Source organism: Corylus avellana, chromosome 8, assembly GCF_965113065.1.
Source record: "Corylus avellana chromosome 8, dhCorAvel1.hap1.2, whole genome shotgun sequence".
NCBI lineage: Eukaryota > Viridiplantae > Streptophyta > Magnoliopsida > Fagales > Betulaceae > Corylus > Corylus avellana.
Genome location: NC_142497.1, coordinates 8,441,589 through 8,463,368, shown reverse-complemented (window position 1 = coordinate 8,463,368; position 21,780 = coordinate 8,441,589). Strand labels below are relative to the sequence as shown.

General features: G+C 38.8%; 1 protein-coding gene across 2 annotated transcripts in view; it reads left to right on the top strand.

The window, feature by feature from the left end:
• The window catches only part of LOC132162866 (ubiquitin C-terminal hydrolase 12), a 69,257-nt gene that overhangs the window by 22,213 nt on the left and 25,264 nt on the right, over positions 1-21,780 (top strand). For both annotated transcript variants that reach the window (XM_088519298.1, XM_088519297.1), the window contains exons 9-15: positions 4,281-4,379; positions 12,341-12,450; positions 14,783-14,857; positions 16,100-16,178; positions 16,277-16,423; positions 16,903-16,983; positions 17,080-17,199. In XM_088519298.1, coding sequence (XP_088375424.1) covers positions 4,281-4,379; positions 12,341-12,450; positions 14,783-14,857; positions 16,100-16,178; positions 16,277-16,423; positions 16,903-16,983; positions 17,080-17,199 — 711 coding nt within the window. The remainder of the gene's footprint in view (positions 1-4,280; positions 4,380-12,340; positions 12,451-14,782; positions 14,858-16,099; positions 16,179-16,276; positions 16,424-16,902; positions 16,984-17,079; positions 17,200-21,780) is intronic.

Here is a 21,780-nt window from a genome sequence, read left to right as displayed (position 1 = left end):
GGAGTTGGATGAATTGGCAGAGGTAAGAGGCTTAGCCCAGGAGGAGAAGGTTCGAAAGGCGGGTATGGTGAAAGATCTGGAGAACACCTTGTTGTGTGAAGAAATTTATTGGCGCAAAAAATCGAGAGCTTTGTGGCTAAAGGAGGGGGACCGCAATACTAGTTTCTTTCACAAGATGGCTAACTCTCATCGCAGGTATAATTGTGTGGAAGTGCTTCGTATTAATGGAGTATTATCCGATGATCCAGCCGAGGTAAAAGATCACATTGTGAAGTATTATCAAAGCTTATACTCGGAACAAAGCACGTGGCGGCCTAGAATGGACAATCAGCCTTTTTTGTCCATTGATGAGGAGGATAATAGGTGGTTAGAAAGAGATTTTGAGGAAAAGGAAGTATGGGAGGTGGTTAAAGGCATGGATGGTGATAAGGCTCCGGGTCCGGATGGCTTCTCCATGGCTTTTTTTCAAGCCTATTGGGGTGTTGTTAAACATGATGTTATGGCGGTTTTTGCCGAGTTCCATCGTAGACGACAATTGGTGAAGAGCTTGAATGCAACTTTTATTTCCTTGATCCCGAAAAAGGCGGATGCGGTGGAGATGAAGGACTTTTGGCCCATTAGCTTGGTGGGAGGGGTGTACAAAATTGTATCTAAGGTTCTTGCCAATAGGATGAGAACTGTGTTGGGTAAGATTATATCCTACTCTAAAAATGCTTTTATTGGGGGTTGTCAAATCCTAGATTCTGTTCTTATTGCAAATGAATGTGTGGATAGTCGCATGAAGTCAGGGGTGCCAGGTGTTCTTTGCAAATTAGACTTGGAGAAGGCCTACGACCATGTGAATTAGGACTTTGTGTTGTATTTGCTGCATAGCTGTGGTTTTGGCGAGAGGTGGAGGGCTTGGATAGAGTGGTGTATTACGTCAGTAAGATTTTCCATTCTTGTGAATGGTTCTCCGGAAGGTTTCTTTAACAGCTCGAGGGGAATTCGGCAAGGAGACCCTCTTTCTCCGTTACTTTTTGTGCTTGTTATGGAGGCATTGAGTAAGATGGTGAATGCGACGGTTGACCTAGGCTTTTTGATTGGCTTCTCGGTGGAAAATAGGGTATTATCGGAGTTGGCGGTCTCTCACTCTTTATTTGCTGATGACACCTTGGTTTTTTGTGAAGCTTCTATCAAGCAAATCCGGTATGTGCGTCTCATCCCTTTATGTTTTGAAGTTGTTTCGGGTTTGAGAGTGAATCTTGGAAAGTCTAAAATTGTGGCTATTGGTGAGGTGGAGAACATTGGGGTTTTAGCTAATATCCTTGGGTGTAGTGTTGCCGATTTGCCTATGAAGTATTTGGGTCTCCCTCTTGGGGCGGCGTATAAGGATACGGTTATGTGGAATGATGTGATCGAAAAGATGGAGCGCCAGATGGTAGGTTGGAAGAGAATGTATCTCTCTAAAGGAGGTCGTTTAACTCTCATTAAGAGTACTCTCTCTAACCTTCCGACTTACTTTTTGTCTCTGTTTCCGATTCCTATGAGTGTAGCTAAAAGACTTGAGAAAGTTCAAAGAGATTTTTTATGGGGAGGGATTGGAGACGAGCCTAAGCTGCATCTTGTAAATTGGAATCAAGTCTGTCGTCCCCTTCGATATGGCGGGCTTGGCGTTCGAAAGTTGCATCAGTTTAATCAAGCTCTCCTAGGTAAATGGCTTTGGAGATATGCGAATGAGAGTGAGGCTCTATGGTATAAGGTTATCAAAGCTAAATATGAAGACCAGGATGGTGGGTGGTGCACAAAGGAGGTTTCGGGTTCCCATGGTGTGGGCTTATGGAAGCACATTTGTCAAGGATGGAATTTTTTTGCCAAAGGTATCCGTTTTGAGGTGGGGGTGGGTTCGAAAGTTCGTTTTTGGCATGATATTTGGTGTGGGGATTCCTCTTTGAAGCATGCTTTCTCGTCCTTGTTCAGCATTGCCAGACATAAAGAAGCTTGGGTGAAGGATAACTTTATGTGGAGGAATGGTGTTGTCAAGTAGAATGTCATTTTTGTGCGGCCCGTACAGGATTGGGAGATGGATTTGATTTCTTCTTTCTTTGATCGGTTGTACTCCTGCAAGATATCCACAGGTTCTGTGGATCGTATTCGATGGTCATCCTCTAAGAAAGGCAAGTTCGAGGTTAAGTCACTCTTCAAGGCCTTGTCCAATTTTGACCATGAGGTATTTCCTTGGAAGAGCATTTGGCGTACTAAAGTGCCTTCGCGAGTGGCTTTTTTCGGGTGGTCCGCGGCCTTAGGCAAATTTTTGACTCACGACACCCTGTGGAAGAGAAACCTAGTGGTAGTAGAGTGGTGTTGTATCTGCAAGAAGAATGGAGAGTCAGTCGATCATCTTCTTCTCCATTGCGAGACCGCAAGTGTTCTTTGGCATACTATTTTTGATCGGTTTGGGTTGCATTGGGTCATGCCTTGCAAGGTGAGTGGCTTGTTTGATTGCTGGTGGTCGGGAGGCCATTCCCGAAGCGTGGTAGTGTGGAAGATGATCCCTCTGTGTCTTATGTGGTGTATTTGGAATGAAATGAATGCTAAATGCTTTGAGAACTCCACTAGGACTATAGAGGAATTGACTCATTTTTTCTTCTTTACTCTGTATTCCTGGTTGGCCGCTTGGCTAGCTCCTATAGGGATTAGTTTCTCTGATTTCATTTTCATTTTTCTCCCTCTTGCGCTCTCTTTTATACTCCCCGTGTATGTGGGTTGCGCCCCTCTGCGCTTTTGATTTATGTCATTATTACTTATCCAAAAAAAATTAGAAGTTACTGTTTACTGGCAGTTTTACTCACTCTAATTGTGAATAGATTTTGACATTATTATCATAAAATCCTTAAGATTGTTGATCATGGGAATTCATAGAAACTATTGCACTGCCAATACGCATGAAATCAATTGGCCAAATCACCATAATATGACTAAAAAGTCTAGAATAATCCCCTATAGGATTGGTCCAATGGAAATTTTAATTGGTGTCCAAGGTTTATCAGGCATTGCAGAAATGGAAGTTGGAGACTTTGATGACGAGGAAACCTTGCCTTGGAGGAGTTCCTTGTCATCAAAAAATTCATTGTGATGATATGATGATGGTTTGGTCGCATTTTAAAGAATAGAAAGTTTTGGGTCAAATCTCATTACCATGCTTGAGAGCAAGGTGAGGGTATCACCTCTGCTTGGAAATATTTTTAGCAGGCGAAGGTTTCTTGCTTTTCCATTCTTTGCCTGTGGCTCTGAGTGCTTTTTTCATTTTATTTTGTTTTACTATTAATGACAACAAAATTAATGAAGCACCAATATCTTAAGCATGGATATGTTGTAGGTTTAAAGCTAGTGGTGAAACAGTGCTTTGGAGGAGATTAAGTCTATTTTTCAAGACATTGTATCTTTGAACAACTGCTTTTATTTCTCCTTCGGTGATTAGTTATTATATATATATATATATTTTTTTAAAAAAAGTTATTATGATTTTTTTTTTTAATCTTTTTGCCTCTTCTAGGTAGGTGGCTTCTCTTGTACACTTCTTATGTACTTGGGGACGCCTTACATTTTTAATGGTATTTCGTTTACTTTGAAACAAAAAAAAAGCTAGTGGTGAAATATTGTACCATCTTCTAGTTCAGTGTGTCATTGCTAGGGAGCTTCGATCATTGTTGTTTGGGTTTGTGTGTGCTGTGCGAAGACAGTTGCTGAGGGTATTGGCTTGTTAAGAGGGCCATTTTGGTAATATCGGAGTAATATGATTTGTTTTTGTATATGGTGTATCTGGCGATTAAGAAACGATAGGACTTTTAACAGTGCCAAGCTCTGAGTTATAAAATTTTAGTTTCTATTTCTGGGGTCGCTTTATGAGTGAATAGTGGCATCTGAAATTTTCTCTCTTTTGTTAGACTTCTTGGATTTGTTAAATCTTTTGATTTAGCTTTGTTTTGCCTCTTTCTGTTTTAGGCATTTCTCTTGTACTGCCCACGTACTAGGACTTTTTACTCCTATGTGCTAAATAATTCCACTACTTATCTTTTTTAAAAAAAGCCTCCTGTGCATCAAAGATGTGAAGCATGTTTGGTTCTTTTGTGGCTTCTATGTAGTATTCCATCTGTAATTGGCAAGAGCGCAAGAAATTTGGTATCGGCTATGAGCATTTTCATAATTTTCTTTTCTTGTTTTAATTGTGTGAAAATGTGTTCATGTAAAAAACTTCTATTGTATGGGTTTTTATTGATAATTCTGCATGATTCTTTCAGGATGCCAAGAAGGGGGTGTTGTTCATTGATTTTCCTCCTGTACTTCAACTGCAGCTGAAACGGTTTGAATATGATTTTATGCGGGACACAATGGTGAAGGTCTGTAGTCAAATATATATAATTTTTTCTTTGTACCCATTCATTTATTTACGAGGGTTATGAATTTGTGTTACCCAACTAACTTTTTTGACTAAAAAATAGTTGAAACTTTTAGCTCTAAACTCTACCATGAGGTTTGCTAGCTGTATTTTAATTAGTATGTGTGTTATTTGTGAATTAAAAAAACCATATGTTTTGCATTTAAGCTCTAAACTCTATTGCATTATGATATTACTTTATTTTGAGTGCTGAACTTCATCATTAATGTCATGGGTTCATTTGTACCATTATATACGAATTTCTTGAGTCTTGAATTACTAGCTTGGCTAAGACAGTTGGGTTGTTGGATTTAGGCAAGGGAAGGTTGAGATAGGTAAATATAACATTCACTCTTGCTGTTCATGGGGTTCAAAGCTTTTCTCTTTAATTCTTGTTGTGCATGTAATTGATAGATTCTGTTGTGATTCGCCATAATGAATCTCAACTTCAGCTTGGAAAAGTTAAGATTGATATAATTCATAAATTAGAAATGGTATAATGAAAAATGACTACAAGCAGTTGTCTAGCAAACTGCAGGATGTGTAGGTTATATTTTATCGTTTCTTTTGCTGAAGTTAGAATCTAGATGGTGATATAACTGCATTGTTGTTATTTTTGTTTCTTTTTTCTTGCTATAACATAGTTGGTAAATTTATTTGAAGAGATTAAATTGGACAAAAGCTTGATTTGTGCTAAATGATGAAGCATAATCAATGTAGAAACAAAAATAAAAAGAGAATACATATGTATTAAAGATGAAATGTATGACAAGTGAAGATTCTAGATATTTACTCATGCAGAGTCATTATGGTGGTTGTTTTGTTGTGGTCTTCCGTACCAAGAGTCTTGATTTCTGTATTTTTCCCCATGCAAAGAAATTGAAGAATTTCAAAGATGAAGAATATGACTATCAATGTCCAATTTCAACTGAATTGAAGGAGCTGATTAGTTCTTGGGAGAAAATTAAGGGAAAAAAAAGAAGGAAAATTCCTAGAAAATGGCTTCTTTTCTATAAACCAGTTGGTGGTGTATTAAATATTTGCATGAAAATGTGATGGTCATACTTATCAAAAAAAAAAAATGAAAATGTGATGGTCATATATTCATCATTCTCCGCACCATTCTTGGCAGTTCTCTTCTATACTTAAATCATTTTTAGTTTGCACTCCTTTTTCTTTTCTCCTGGAGTGATTCAGACATGCTTCTTAGTACTGATATGTACAGAAGTGGCTTGATGATGATGTTCCTTTATGATGTTAAGACTCATACCAATGAACCTTTCTTTTTCACAATTCTTTTAAGCCACCAATGATAGTTGGATCTGGTAATTGGTTTGTTCTAACCTGATGGGTGCTCAAACGTTTTATGCAAAAGGCAGGACCTGCTTTTTAAATTAAAAGGCTCTTTTTGTTTTTTGTTTTTTTTGTTTAAGCTTGACAAGGGCCTTTTTAAAAATGTTTTAAGTGTAGGGGCTGTTCTTCTTTACATATCCACAAAAGCAATAACAAGTACCAAAAGCTTTTTAGGAACAGTTTCTGGAAGTTATAATCTTTTACTACTCCCTTGGAGAGGCGCTGGAACTGGAACCCCAGCGGTGGCGCGTGTAGGCGCGTCCCGCTAGAGCTCGGTTTTCTGTTTTCGTGGGATGCGTTCGTGTAGATTAGGATGGAGCGACGGTTTTCGGTGGAAGCTAAAACCTTCTTTTTCTCGACGAAGGCTTCGAAGCTTCGTTTGGAGGAAAGAAGGAAGGGTTTTGTAGGGCTTATTCTGGTGGGTCAGCGAAGTGCTTCCTGGTTGGCAGCTACGGTAGAAGAGGCGTCTCAGTCTCAGGTGAAGGAAGATTTCGTCAAAAAATTTAGCGAGGAAGGGAAGTCTTTGTCGGTGAGCGGGGGTAGTAACAAAGCTGGGAGATTCCTGGAGGTGGTTGCCTATCTGGAGGACGAACGGAAAGGTATCATCTGGATCCCAGAGGCCCGCTCTGGGCGGGGTTGGCGGAGGTTCGTGGTTGAGCTGCGTTCGTTGATGGCTGCGCAGGCGAGTTCTCCAGGGTTTTCGAATTCTGAGAGTTTCTCTCCAGGGACAAAAGATGGACGGTCTTTCGCCGAAGCGTTGCGCTCTTCTTCCTGCGAGGTGGCGGACATTGCTGGGGCGCGGCTTCTTTCGTCGCAAGAGATTGACTTGTTCCCGGTGGCGAGCTGTTTCGAGATGGGGAATGCTGGAGTGGAAACACGATTCGCGATGGATTGTTACGAAATGGAGAAAGCTCATCCCTTGATTGAGCAAAGCTTCTCGTCTCCGGTGGCGGCGGCAGCAAAGTTTAGAAGAAACAAGGCGATGAGGCGATTAGGGTTTTTCTGCGATAAGCTGGACCGGATCCTTCGCGGGCTGGGTGAGAAGCCCAAAGGTAAGCGGATTAGGGTTGGTTCTTTGGGTTATGATGGGCAAAATTCCGGGTCGGTTTCCGGGTCGGTTTCCGGGTCGGCTGTGGTTCAAATTCCCGTTTGCGGCCCTGTTTTGGATCCCGATAAGTTCAGCGATGGGTTTTTGCTGCATTCGGATAAGTCTTCGCCGGAGTCTCCTGGGTTTGCTGAGAAAGCTCAAATTGGTGATTTTGGACGGAAATCTTCCCCGGCGACTCCTGTGTCTCCGGCGAGGCTTTGGCGCAGTTTGAGGGATGACGCTACTGCTCCTACGGTGGTGGCTACTGTTTCTTCGGTGGCTTCTGTTTCGCCTGTGAATCATTTCTCTTTTCCTCCGGCGATTCCTGCGGTTGCTTCTACTTATCCGGCGAGGTTTCAGTGCAGGATGAGGGCTGAGGCTTCTGTTCCTCCGGTGGTGGCGACTGTTCCTCCGGTGAGGGCTATTGTTTCTCCGGTTTTCTCTTTTCCTCCTGCACCTGCCAAAGCTTTGATAGATAACCAAGTTTCCAAGTGTTATACACGGAGAGCGAAGGATAAGGAAGCTAAACAGCTTCATAAGAAAAAGATGCCGCTGGGGGTGAAGAATTTGGAATGCTCCGATAACTTTGAGGCTAGGGGCAGTGGCTCGAGTAGGGCTAGGGATGTGGGGTGATCATGTGTAGGGTTAGCCTTTGTGTAGGGTGTTTGTTGTGTAGGGTGTTTTGATTTAGGGGTTCTTGGGTGGATCTTTTTAGATTCCTTGTGGGTGCTCCTTGGGAGCTTAGGGTTTTATTGGGTGTATAGCCGCACTCTTTTATACTCCCTGTGTAATCGTGTTGCGCCCTGTTGGGTTTTTGATATATACAAATTTACCTATCAAAAAAAAAAAAAAAGTAGGGGCTGTTCAATTCCACATTGCCTTGGGTTTATTAGGAAGTAGGATTTTCATTTGTTTTTTAATGAACAATAATTTATTGAAGAAGAAGAAAGTCTCTTACACAAAAATTATACAAGAGAAGCAACCACCCTAATGGGGTCAAAAAACTAAAAGTTAATGAGATCTGCAAGACTTGAGGAAGAGAGATTAGGAACAAAAGGTACAACCCAATCTAAAAGGGAGCTTAAGAAGGAGGATTTTTAGTTGTAGCACATTAGACTTGCAGTCTTTGGAAAGACGTCGATTTGTTTCTCTCCAAATGCTCCACATTAATAAAGTAGGGATGTCTTTTCATATAGCCTCTTTGGATTTTCTCCTCCTTTCCAACTTATCAAAAAAAAAAAAAAGAATATTGCTAGGCATGGCCCATGAGACTCCAAACAAAATGAGTCCTAGGTGCCATATCTCGCAAGTAAACTCACTGTGAATGAGAAGGTGGTTTACTGTCTCCTCGCTCTTCTTGCAAAGACAAGATGATGTAGGACAATATTTACCTTTATTTTCGGTAAAAACGAAAATAAAGAAAATATAAAAAGTAATATCGGAGCAGCGCCGCTTGATCAAAATTTTATCTATTCTCAGACATTGGAAGTACAAAAGGAAAGATTGTCATGATTCCCGTTGATTGTCAATTTTATTAGGACTTTATTTCCTTTCCTTAATAGGGTTAGATTTGCTTTAATTATTTTTCTTTCCTTACTAGGATTAGGTTTATTATTGTTATTAGGATTATGTTTACTTTTCTACTAAGATTAGATTTACTTTCTCTGCTAGAAGTAGGTTTGCTTTTTCTCCAAGGTTTCTCTTCTATAAATAGGCTAGCCTATTATGTAAAACTTAATCAATTGAATTATTATAAAATCAAAGAATTCTCTCTCAAATATTCTGCGGAGTTTTATCCTTCTTTTAGTCTGCGGGCTTGTTTTATCTTTTTGGGTAGAAGATGAAGACGCTTTTCTTTGCAGAATCAAAGATGCTGTTCTTTGATTAGTTACCTAAGTCTTTCACTACGTCAGTTGGTATCAGAGTAGGCTTTATCCTGATTATGGCCAATCAGCGCAACGGTGACAAACTTCTCTAACAATGCTGCTTGTAGGGGAGGGGCTTTTTTGAGAGCCAAATTCATGGGGGATCCGAGCCGGCGTAATCCGGATTCGATGGCCAACTTATACTACAACAACAACTTCTATAACGACGCCGTTCGTGAGAGAGATGTTTCGAGATCCAACTACTAGCAATACATCAAGCGATCAGAGGCTCCTTGGAGAACCGAATTCCAAGAGTTCAAGTAGACTATGCACGCCATGCAACAGGAGATGCGCCAGATGCGGGAAACGTTGGAACGCATGCACATAGGTTCCCATTGGAATCACAGGGACAATAATGCTAAAGATGACTATGGGATCCGAGGCAAACCCGTTCACTATCCTTATGTTGACAGATTCCTTGACGATCACGTAAGCCATAGTCGACATGTCCGTAACCGTATTCATAAATCTACAAATAGGTACTCCGTATATGAAGAGAATATTAATTATGGTGAAAAGGATATTGAGGCTGTTAATTTGGAGCTGCCGTTTGAGAAAGAATTTGTGCAGCCACAACTATTTGTTCCAACAACTACATCAGTGGAAGAACAACCACCACCTCCCTCCAACACATGTGCAACTCATCATGATCACCACAAAAATTGCGATCCTTTGGAAGATAACGGTGAAGTTGAAGATGACGTCCATGAAGAAATTGTTGGGAAAATTTTTATGGAAAAGGATGAAAATGATAAAATGTGTGAAATCTATGTAGATTTCTCCAAATATATTTCTGCGGAGGAGTTGCGCGTGCCATGTCCCAAAGAAAACTCGAGGACGAGTTTTTTTCAAGTGGGGGTGTTTGATGTAGGATGATATTTATCTTTATTTTTGGTAAAAATGAAAATAGAGAAAATATAAAAAATAATATCGGAGTAGCGCCGCTTGATCAAAATTTTATCCATTCTCAGACAATGGATGTACAAAAGGAAAGATTGTCACGATTCCCGCTGATTGTCAATTTTATTAGGATTTTATTTCATTTCCTTAATAGGGTTAGATTTGTTTTAATTATTTTCCTTTCCTTATTAGGATTAGGTTTACTATTGTTACTAGGATTATGTTTACTTTTCTACTAAGATTAGATTTACTTTCTCTATTAGAATTAGGTTTACTTTTTCTCCAAGGATTTCTCTTCTATAAATAGGCTAGCCTATTATGTAAAACCCAATCAATTGAATTATTATCAAATCAGAGAATTCTCTCTCAAATACTCTGTGGAGTTTTATCCTTCTTTTAGCCTGCGGGCCTATTTTATCTTTTTGGGTAGAAGACGAAGACGCTTCTCCTTGCAGAATAAAAAATGCCGCTCTTTGATTAGTTTCCTTAGTCTTTCGCTATGTCACAAGACCAATTGGCAAGAGTAAGACCTTGCCTCCAAAGGTTATCAATTGTAAGAATTTTACCCAAAGCTGCCGCCCAAGTGAAGAAAGCATTACGAGGTGGAGCCTTCACCTCCTAATTGCTCTAGACAGCATCCTACTAAGAGCCTGTATGACATTCACGAAAAGGAGAGGCGAAAGTGGGTCCCCTTGACAAATGCCCCTGGAGCTAGCAAAGAAACCATGCGGGCTGTGGATATACAGGAGAATATCCATTTCCTCCATTTTGAACCAAAGCCAAGTGTCCTAGAAGATAGGAGAGGAACTCCCGGTTGGCATGGTCATAAGCTTTTTCCTAGTCCAGCTTGCACAACACACCGGGAATTCTAGATTTCAGTCTACCGTCCAGACATTCATTAGCTATAAGAACTGAATCTAGAATTTGCCTCCCCTTAAAATAACTTTATGATTATTAGACATGAGTGGGCCCAACACCTGTTTCATTCTAATATCAAGAACCTTAGCCAAAGTCTTGTAGACACTTCCCACTGGGCTAATAGGTTTGAAATCCTTTACTTCCAACTTCCTAGTTTTTTTTAGTAATAAGGGCAATGAAAATAGTATTTAGGCTCTTCTTGAACAAGCCATGTTCATGAAAATTATGGAAGATGCGCTTAAGATCATCCTTCACTATTGCCCTACACGATTGGAAAGTGATAATAGTGAATCCATCCGGCCTAGGAGCTTTATCACCATCCATACTAAGCAATGCCTAATGGACTTCCTCCCCTTGAAATGGCCTCTCCAACCAATCCGCATCTCCAACATGTAGCAAGGGAAACTCAAAACCATCTAATTTGGGCTGCCAAGGAGTTATTTCTGTAAAAAGATTCTTGTAATATTGATTGTATGATTGATCACCTCTTGATTGGAGGTGTCCAAACCATCAATGCTAAGATTGGAGATAAAGTTGTCCGAAAAAAGAGTAAGTCATCGAAAAAAAGAGTGTTGTTTGAGCTGTAACATGCAAGTTGGATAGGGAGTCAGCCGTGGGACTTTATGTTGCTTAAGTGGACTTGGAAGATTGATAATTTTTCAGGGAAATATCATGAACTTGTAGAAGATGCTTCTTGTCCTCTTTGTGACATGTACCCCCAAAAAGTTCCAGCAAGACAGAATCTGATATGAGATTAGTGTCAACAATTGGGGACTTGAGTGAGAGATTTCATTGTTCTGCAAGCAGCCTTGTGATTGTTTTATTTTTATTATTTAATTAATTTTACATAAATATCTAGATTGAAGGGGGAGAAAGTATTGTGTGTTTTAAATTAGCCATTTAATAGGATCTTTTATTTTTTTATTTATTTTTATTAAAGTTGTAGGCCTTGCAACTGGGAAATTCAACAGAAGTTGTGTCATGATTGCTTGATTGGCGTCCTGTTCAATTTACAAATGCCTTCCCCTATACACCATTGAAGACCACTACTTGTTGCAACTTTTATGTTGCACAAATACTTTTTGTGATATTTGTGGCCATAACTATTTTTCTGTTTTGGTTTAAAGGATAATGGTAAAATAAATGTCTTTTGTCATGCTTATGGTCTTTTGCCTGCAAGGCTAGCATCTATAGATGTTTTCAAATTGTTATTATTGTTGAGGGAGAAAGAGAGAATTGAGGTTTGTGGGTTGATAGAGAGAGTGAGAAGGAAAAAGATAGAAGGAAATGAGATGATATTGATGCATCTGGTAATCATATTCGGTTAGGTGAAACTATTTGATGTGGGTGTGGTAGGCAAAATAAATAAAGATAATATTATTATAATATGTTGGGTTGGGAAGAAAAATCAAACCAGAATTGAACCAACCAGGCAGAATTCTAGAAGTCTGAAATTAACTCAGCTCGCTAACCCCAAAAAACCCAACCCAAAGCCTTCATGGTTGGTTCAGATTCGTTGGGATCATCAGGCTGTTGGGTTATTTGCTCATTTCTAGCTCATAGGAATTAGATATTGCATTTTTCTTCTTCTTTCACTTATGTACAAAACTACATTCTTTATAGAACCGTTATGATTTTGGATGGAGAGTTGCGATACTTTTCCTCGTGTACACAATTTGACCCAATAGACTGCATATAATTCCGTGACATTAACATTCAAATTCACTTCTTTTTGTGTAGATAAATGACCGTTATGAGTTCCCATTGCAACTGGACCTTGATCGTGAGAATGGCAAATATTTATCACCTGATGCTGATAGAAGTGTTCGTAATCTTTACATGCTTCATAGGTATAATAATGTTAATTTTCTTGCTCTTTGACATTTATGAGTATTATCTGTTTTGTCTAAGCATGTTTCCCAGCCGGAGTTTGGCTTGCCTCCAATGAAAAATGAGATCCTCTTCTTCAAAAATAAATGGTGAAGATTGCCTTCAGCAAAAAATTAATTGGAGTTCCTCCCCAATCTTGCAATGTCCACTGTTAATTTTTGCACAGGAGATCTCCTATGGAGGCAAGCCAAACTCTCCCAGTTGAGCTCTGTGGTGATTTCTCTTCTACATGGTATTTATAATGGTGATGTTTTTTAATTGGTACTTTGATCGATAGGGAAGAGATGTGCAGCTTTATGTTATGTTTATTACATCTAAACATACTTGTCATACATCTAAACATACTCTCCCAGTTGAGCTCTGTGGTGATTTCTCTTCTACATGGTATTTATAATGGTGATGTTTTTTAACTGGTACTTTGATCGATAGAGAAGAGATGTGCAGCTTTATGTTATGTTTATTACATCTAAACATACTTGTCATACATCATGGGGGAAGTGTTTTGCATCTTTTGATGCATAATTACTGTAAGCGGAGAGGCCAAAGTATATTTTTCAGATGATAAAGTTGTACAGCAGTTTACATGGAATTTTTTTATTACCTTATTTTATTTTATTTAATTTTAATTTTATTTTTTTTAACACTTATCAAAGAAAAGGGGGATTTTTTTAATCAGTTTTTTTTCTAGGTTGGTGCTGCTGTACGTTGCTTATGTTGCACATTGATTGTAATAAGAAAAGTTGGTCCATATTAATTCTTTTTTTTGATAAGTAATGAGAATATTATTGAAAAAAGCGCAGAGGGGCGCAACTCTAATGCAGAAGATATATACAATAGAAACCCCTACGGAATATATAAAGAGCACATATTCAAGAACTCATCTATAGTCGGGACCACACTACGATGATGAGCCAACACCCACAAGTGTAGCATAGATATCATATTCTTCCTCATCCCATCCACCGAACACTCCTTATCCTCAAACGTTCGAGCATTCCTCTCCCGCCAAATACACCACATGATACACAAAGGAATCATCCTCCAAATGACTTTAGAGATAACCCTACCCCCCACCTGATTCTAGCAAGACAACAAGTCAATGAACCATTGAGGCATGACCCACTTAATACCAAATAAAGTAAAAACATAGTTCCATAACTGAGTAGCCACTTCACAATGAATCAACAAATGATCTACAAACTCCCTATTCTTCTTACATATACAACACCGTTCCACTATCACAATTCTCCGCTTTTGCAAATTGTCAGAATTTTACCAAGAGCTGCAGTCCACCCAAAAAATGCCACTCTTGAAGGCACTTTAGAACGCCAAATACTCTTCCATGGAAACCCCCCACAATCTGGAATGGACAAGGCCTTTTAGAACGATTTCACCTCAAACGTACCCTTTTTAGATAAGGACCATCGAATACGGTCCGCATTACCATAAGAAACCTTACAAGAGTACAGCAATTCAAAGAAAGATGAGACCCCATCCAATTCCCAATCTTGGGTGGAGCGCACAAAAAGGACATTCCACTCAACCCTCCCATTCCTCCAACTAAAATTATCCTCCACCCACGCATCTTTGTACCTCGCAATACCAAACAAGGAAGGGAAAGCATGCTTCAACGGTTGATCATCACACCAAATATCATGCCAAAAGTGAACTTTCGCTCCCACTCCCACCTCAAACCGCACACCTTTGGCAAAAGTATCCCAACCTCTTCTAATATGCTTCCTCGACCCCACACCATAAGAACCCGACACCTCCTTCGAACACCACCCACCATCCTGATCTTCATACTTGGCTTTTATTTTTTTGTACCAAAGCGCCTCACTCTCTGTCGCATATCTCCATAACCATTTCCCCAAGAGAGAAGTTTGTCCATATTAATATGAGGCATATATGGGCTCTGATATATATATATACACACATACATTGGTGTGCTCTGTCGATTGGTTTGAGAGTGGTACTTCTGTGCTACATTTGTTCCTCATCACCCTGAAGCATATAAGATAGCGTCTTCATTCTTATAGTAGGACAAAGTGAAGGGAACAATTATATTTCATTTGGTTCCTTATTACTCTGAAACATATTGGACTTCATTATAGTAGGAGAGAGTGAAGGGAAAATTATAAGAATATGGACTGTCTGGTCAATGCAAAAATCATTCCTATACACAGATGCAACATTATTTAGACTTGTTTTATGCTTATCTTATTCCTACCATTAATTGTCTTTGATGTTCATTGTGCTTTTTGGTACTTATGTGTTTTTCTTTGCTTACAGTGTTTTGGTACACAGTGGCGGTGTGCATGGTGGACATTATTATGCCTTTATCAGGCCGACTCTTGGTGATCAGTGGTATGCATGTGTATGTGTGTGTGTGTGTGTTTTTCCCAGATTTGTGGTGCCCTTTTGTTACGCATGCATGCCACAACTCTTAATGCATCCTTAGTGTAAGCCTATATTAATCAATGATGCATGATTTTACTACGTCAACTTAAGTTTCATCACCAAGTGGTTAGCTGGAAGCAGCAAATGAGGTGTACATATATAAATGCATAACAGACACTCAGTCACGCATAAGTCAATGATAGTGCCTATATTCAGTCCATAACTTATTTCTGACTCTTATTTGATAGAATATCCCTTCCTATACTTATAAAGTTTTGGCTGGGCATCAATGTGGCTGTTGCCTGCAATGTTTTTAGAAGGGTCATGGTGTTGTAGATCTCAAGTATTTTTTGTATAGTCTAGTCAATCCTGTACCTTTTCTGTCCATCATGTGTTGAGAGTATTACTTTGTATGTGTGGTTGTTTTCTTTTCATTTAAAATGCCTGTAGAGGGTTCGGCCTCCTTGCTTCGTATGCGTCAGTTTGTTTGACTTGCCATTTCACTGTATAGAACCAATTTGTGAAGCTTAGAGATTAAACTGTGTGGTATATTTTGAAATAAAGCCATGTGGTTCATCTGTCATATAATAGGAGGTTCTATGATTCATTCTGGTTGTATGTCTGTTTTAAAAGAATTTCTTTTCCCCTGTTGGCTGTATATTTGAATTGTTGCAATATACTTTTGAGTTTTTAGTATGTATCATAATGTGTCAAATGTAAATCATATTAATAATATTCGTAGTTATTTTTTATACTTATAAAAAAAAAATATTCCTAGTTAATTTTTTTATTAGTTGTTTAGTACTGCTTTCTCTGTTCAGATGTACAGGTAGTGAGATTTTTCGTTATTTCTAAAATTTTATTGCATGCTAGGATTACAAATTAAAAACTACAGGGTTAATACTTGGTGCCACAGTCATGATCAAGAATCACTTCTATTCTACAGTTTTGTTTCCATGTTACATGAATCTGAGTGAGTTTTTGGTGTAAGCTTGATAATGAATGGGCTTAAACTCTAGAGGTGGCATAAGCTTTGGGTCCCAGTTTTCCAGTTAACAGTTTGAGTACTGTGAGTTTAAAATTTTCTTGAGATTTAATGGAACTTAAACATTAAATGTAGGATCCTTGGAGACTGAGTGCCTGACATTGCTGGTTGTTGTCAACTCTTTCTTTGTTCTATAGTTTATTATTAAGATCTACTTGGTTCAGGTACAAATTTGATGATGAAAGAGTAACAAAAGAAGATATGAAGAGGGCATTAGAGGAGCAGTATGGTGGTGAGGAAGAGGTAGTGTTTTTGTGGGCTCAACTTGTAATATTTGATATTTTATTTTTCATTTAATAATTATTCCTCACTGTTTATGATTTACCTGCCAACTTTAACAGTTACCGCAGACGACTCCTGGATTCAATAACGCTCCATTTAAATTTACCAAATACTCAAATGCATACATGCTGGTGTATATACGTGAAAGTGACAAGGACAAAATAATCTGTAATGTGGATGAGAAGGACATTGCAGAACATCTTAGGGTAAGTTGCTGGTTTTACACTTATTTAGAGTTAACAATGAATTCAGCCTAGTTGCCAATGATCTTTGGGTCAAATGGCATCATCCATGCACAAGGGGTGGCTTGAGGTCTAAGGTTCAATCCCATACTGCTGCATGAGTTGTGTTTTCCTATAAAAAGAATGATTTGAGCCAACTCATGATGGGATTCTTGAGCTTGGCCTGTTAACTTAAAGAAGTTCAAACTGGATTAAGGTGTGATCTTTCATCTCATGAATCCTCTCGATTTAAAGTGGCTTGGTGACTGAAGCCTAGTGAGCCTAATGAATATGTAGTATTCTGCTTCTTTGTCCTCTGAAAAATTCCAGATGGTCCTCTTAAATGGACTAATTTCGTGCAAAACTTTCTTCTTTTTAGAGTCCCATTTATCTATTAAATCGTCTTTGACCAAATTGCTTTGTTTTGGAAATCAGGCCTGATTACTTTCATTGGCTTGTTCCAGGAGAGGTTGAAAAAAGAACAAGAAGAAAAAGAGCACAAAAAGAAAGAGAAGGCAGAGGCACATCTTTATACTATCATAAAGGTTGGTACTTCTAATTCAACAAACTTCAAAGCATAACTTTTCTGCATGGATGGTGGAGCATTTTTAGCTTATTACTGATTTGTATGGTTTGTGTAGGTTGCACGAGACGAAGATCTTACAGAGCAGATTGGAAGGGATATATATTTTGATCTTGTGGATCACGAAAAAGTTCGGAGCTTTCGTATTCAAAAGCAGATGCCATTTAACCTTTTTAAGGTACAAAATGGATCTACTTGAACCTGTTTCCAAATTGCCATTACCTAAGAATAGGTGTATGCAGGCCAGGTTCTAATTTTGGTGCAGTTATGTTGATTTCAAAGGCAGTGATCTGTTCCTTTTAATTTCCATGGGGATGATTTTGATTACCCTGTTCATTAAATGTGTGGAGGCAATATTTTTCAGTTTCTTTTCCCTTGAAAGTGAAAGAACATAAGTATAGACAGATATATGTTTGTATGTATTAGGTTATATATAAGGTGCCAGTTAGCTTGGTGCTATACTATGGGTTGTAAACTTGTAATCCCCTGTGCTTGAGCACTGGCTTTGTTATTTGCTTCATACCTCCTGCTTACCTACTCTCCACTTACCTATTCCCTTCCAACCTTTTAAAAAAAATTATATTTAGTAATTTTGTAATACCATGATACTGTATGATTTGTGCTTATTACTTATTATTTTATAGTTCTTATAGTGCATAATCATTACAATTTCAAGTTAGGTGGTAGCATTTCTAGATTTCTAACATCTTTAGGGTGGTTGTCTCTCTTGTACAGAATCAAGAATTTTTCTGCCACGGATAAATGCATTCTATGAACTTGAAACAATCTTACCCAATACCGATCTCAACTTTTTTGCTTGGACATTCGATATAATTTTATTCACACCACCCACTAAACTAATAGGACAGAAATCCTTAATCTCCAATGCTCCAGCTTTCTTGGGTACAAGAAAACAAAAGTAGCATTGCAACTCTTCTCAAACTTCCCTCAGCTACAAAACTCCTTGAAGCTTCCATAATGTTCTCTCTTAATACCTCCCAACACTTCTAAAAAAAGTCATAGTAAACCCGTCAGGTCCTAGAGCCTTGTCCGCATTAAAATTTCTCACCACCTCCAACACTTCACTCTCCTCAAATTTTCATTCCATCCAATTTCTTTCATCCGCATCAATTGAAAGGAATGAAATATCATCCAGGTTTGATCTCCAAGTATATTGTTCAACATACAACTATGTGTAAATGGGGTATGCCCTCTTTGGGATGGCGTCCTCTGTTTCTAGGTATGCCCGGAGAGTGAAGAATAAGATTCATAAGAACAAGTAGGTGCCTGCCGAGGTTGTGGCGGAAACTTCGGAGAAGGTGGTGGAGGGCTATTCTGAGGTGGTGCTTGATGCGGTGAAATTCGCCTTCTGTATGGGTTTCTCAGGTGACGAGAAAAGTCTTTTGAATATTTTTTTCGAAGGTCGAAGCTGAGCGTGAGCCCATTAAGGTTATTTCGAAGGTTGAAGCTGAGTGTGAGCCCATTAAGGTGAAGGGGAAGAGGGAGCTCAAGCATTTGGAATGCTCCATCAATTTTGAGGCTAGAGGACGGAGACTTTCTTCGGAGAAGTGCCAGCGCCGGCGGGGATGTTTTGGGACCGATAATGATATTTCATTTCCTATTGAGGTGCCGTAGGGGTTTTGGGTTCTTAGGGATGGTGCTGGGCGTTTGTGGTTTTAGTTCTGGATGTGGTTCCTTGTAGGGTCTTCTTGGGTTGTTTTGTTGGGCTTTGTGGTGGATTACCTATGTATACTTTCTTGTGTACTTAGAGGCGCTTTTCGCTTTTTTTGATATATACAATCTTTACTTATCAAAAAAAAAAAAAAATTCTTGATTTTGTACTAGTGGCGAGTGAGTGTTTGGATTGTAGGATTAGATATGGGGAACTATGACTATTGTGTAAATTGGACTTGGAGAAGGCCCGTGATCATGTTAATTAGGAATTTTTATTTTACTTGTTGAAGAGATATGGCTTTCGGGTGAGATGGCAGCATTGCATAACTATGGAGCAGTTTTCCATTCTCATTAATGGATCTCCGTTTGGTTTTGTTGATAGCTCATGTGGATTAAGACAAGGGGATCCATTGTCTCCTTTTTTGTTTGTGGCTGTTATGGAGGTAGTAAGTAGGATATTGTCAATTGCTGTGGATAATGGACTCTTATCAGGATTTTCAGTGGGATCAAGGAATCATTTGGAGATGATAGTATTGCATTTATTGTTTGTAGACGATACATTGATTTTTTGTGAGGCTAATTGTGAACAACTTTTTTTGTGAGTGGCTTTTTTCGTGTGGACGGCGGTGTTGGAGAAAATACTGACGATGTACAACTTACGTAAGAAGAACATTATAGTGACGGAATGGTGTTGTATGTACAAGAAGAGTGATGAATCTATTGTTCATTTACTATTGCATTGTGAAGTTGCTATAGAGGTTTGGAATATGGTTTGTCAGCTGTTTGGTGTTAAGTGGGTGATGCCGAGTAGGTTGAAAGAATGCCTGGGAAGTTGGAGAGGACAAAGGGGTAATCGTATAGTTTTGCAAATCTGGAGAATGGCTCCTTTATGTGTAATGTGGTGCTTATGGAGAGAAAGGAATGCACGGAGTCTTGAGGGCCGTGAACTTAGAATTACAGAGTTGAAGAAAATGGTGCTTCAAACACTTTTCTCATGGAGAGTTTTGTGGCATTCTTCGCAAGTTTCAATGCTTGCAGAATTCCTAGATTTATGTGCGTCATTTTCAAATTAAAAGTTTGTATGTGTGGGCTTTTTTTGTATACTTCCTGTGTACATGGGCTGTTCCCCTTGCGCTTTTAATAAATTAATATTACCGGTCAAAAAACAATTGTGAACAACTTTGTAACTTGCAGTGCTTTCTCTTTTGTGAACAACTTTGTAACTTGCAGTTCTTTCTCTTATGTTTCGAAGCCTTCTTGGGGTTGAAGATAAATTTGTCCTAGTCAGAGATAGTTCCTACAGGCGATGTGGGTGATGTGGAGGGTATGGAGAGCATTCTTGGGTGTAGAGTGGCTTCATTGCCAATGAAATATTTGGGTCTTTCTTTGGGGGTTTCTTACTAAGCTTCTATCATGGAATGACATTATTGAGAAAATGGAACATAGGTTGGTAGGGTGGAAGAGGCTTTATCTTTCTAAGGGAGGCATGTTGACTTTGATAAAAAACGCTATGTCTAATTTATCGACATATTATTTGTCTCTTTTACCTATTCCGGTAGGAGTGGCTAATAGATTGGAAAAACTTCATAAGGAATTTTATTTGGGGTGGGGGGTATTGGCGATGAGTTTAAGTTTCATTTAGTGAAGTGGTTGAAAATGTGTACTCCGATAACTTCAGGGGGTATAGGGGTAAAAAAATTGATTCAGTTTAACCGAGCCTTTCTAGGTCATTGGTTGTGGTTGTATGCTACGCAGGGGGAGGCTATGTGTAAATTGGTTGTGGCCACTAAGTATTATAGCTTGAGGGGAGGTTGCGGGGCTCTATGGTGTGGAGTGTGGAAATGTATAAGGGGAGGGGGTGGGAAGGTTTTTCTAAATTGATTAGATATGAGGTGGGATATGGATCTACAATATGGTTTTGGCATGATTTATGGTGTGGGGAGTAGCCTTTGAAGCTTTCCTATCCAGAATTATTTAGTATTGCACGTTGTAAGGATGCTTGGGTGGTGGATCATATGGAGTTCCGTAATAAAAATATTCATTGAAATATTTTCTTTACAAGACCTGTGCATGATTGGGAAGTGGAAGTGGTCTTTGCTTTCTTTGAGTTGTATTCTCAAAGAGTAAGGTAAGGATAAAATTTGTTGGATTCCTTCTAAAAAGAAATTGTTCGAAGTGAAGACTTACTATCATGTGTTATCTACTTTGGTAAGTTCCCCTGTTCCTTGGTAGAGTATTTCGAAAGTTAAGTCTCTCTCAAAAGTGGCATTCTTTGTGTGGACTATGGTTTTAGAGAAAAGAGGAATGTTATAGTAATGAATTAGTGTTGTATGTGTACGAAAAGTGAGGAATTTATTGATCTCCTTCATTTTGAGATTGTTAGAGAATTATGGAGTTTGTTTTTCATTTTGTTTCGTGTTGCATGGGTAATGCCTCGGAGGGTGAGAGAGTTGGTGAGTTAGTGAGGACAAAAGGGACACCGTATTGCTTTGGAAATGTGAAGGTTTACTCATTTATGTTTAATGTGCTGTATTTGGAGAGAGCAAAATGTAAAGAGCTTTGAAGATAGTGAGACTGTGATGTTAGAGTTGAAAAAGTTATTGTTCCAATCCCCTTGCACATGGGTAGGAGTATGCAATAGTTTACCCATTTCTAATTTCTTTAATTTTTTGGAGTTTTGTTCTTTTCCATATATTAGGGATTCTCTCGTATACCTCCTCTGTAGTAGGGCTCTCCTATGCGCTTTTAATGAATTTGAATTATATATCATAAAAGTTTTTGATGTGATATAATGGTGAGAAGTGCTTTTTGGTGGGGGTACACATTTGAGATTTGTTTTTATTTTTATTTTATTTTATTTTTTTATTATTTATTTTTTTTCTTCTATTCGCTCCACTTTATAAAATTGTTTGCTTATGTTTTCAAAGAAACAAATGCTAAACATGCTTATTTTTGAGAAATACAAGTGTAAAGCTGACTTATATACATATATCAAAATGAAAGAGTCCATGTGGTCACTCTTAGCAGAGGAGAGGGGTGGCTTCATGGCTATCCCGATCTAGTCAGGTTGGCCGCATGGCCACCC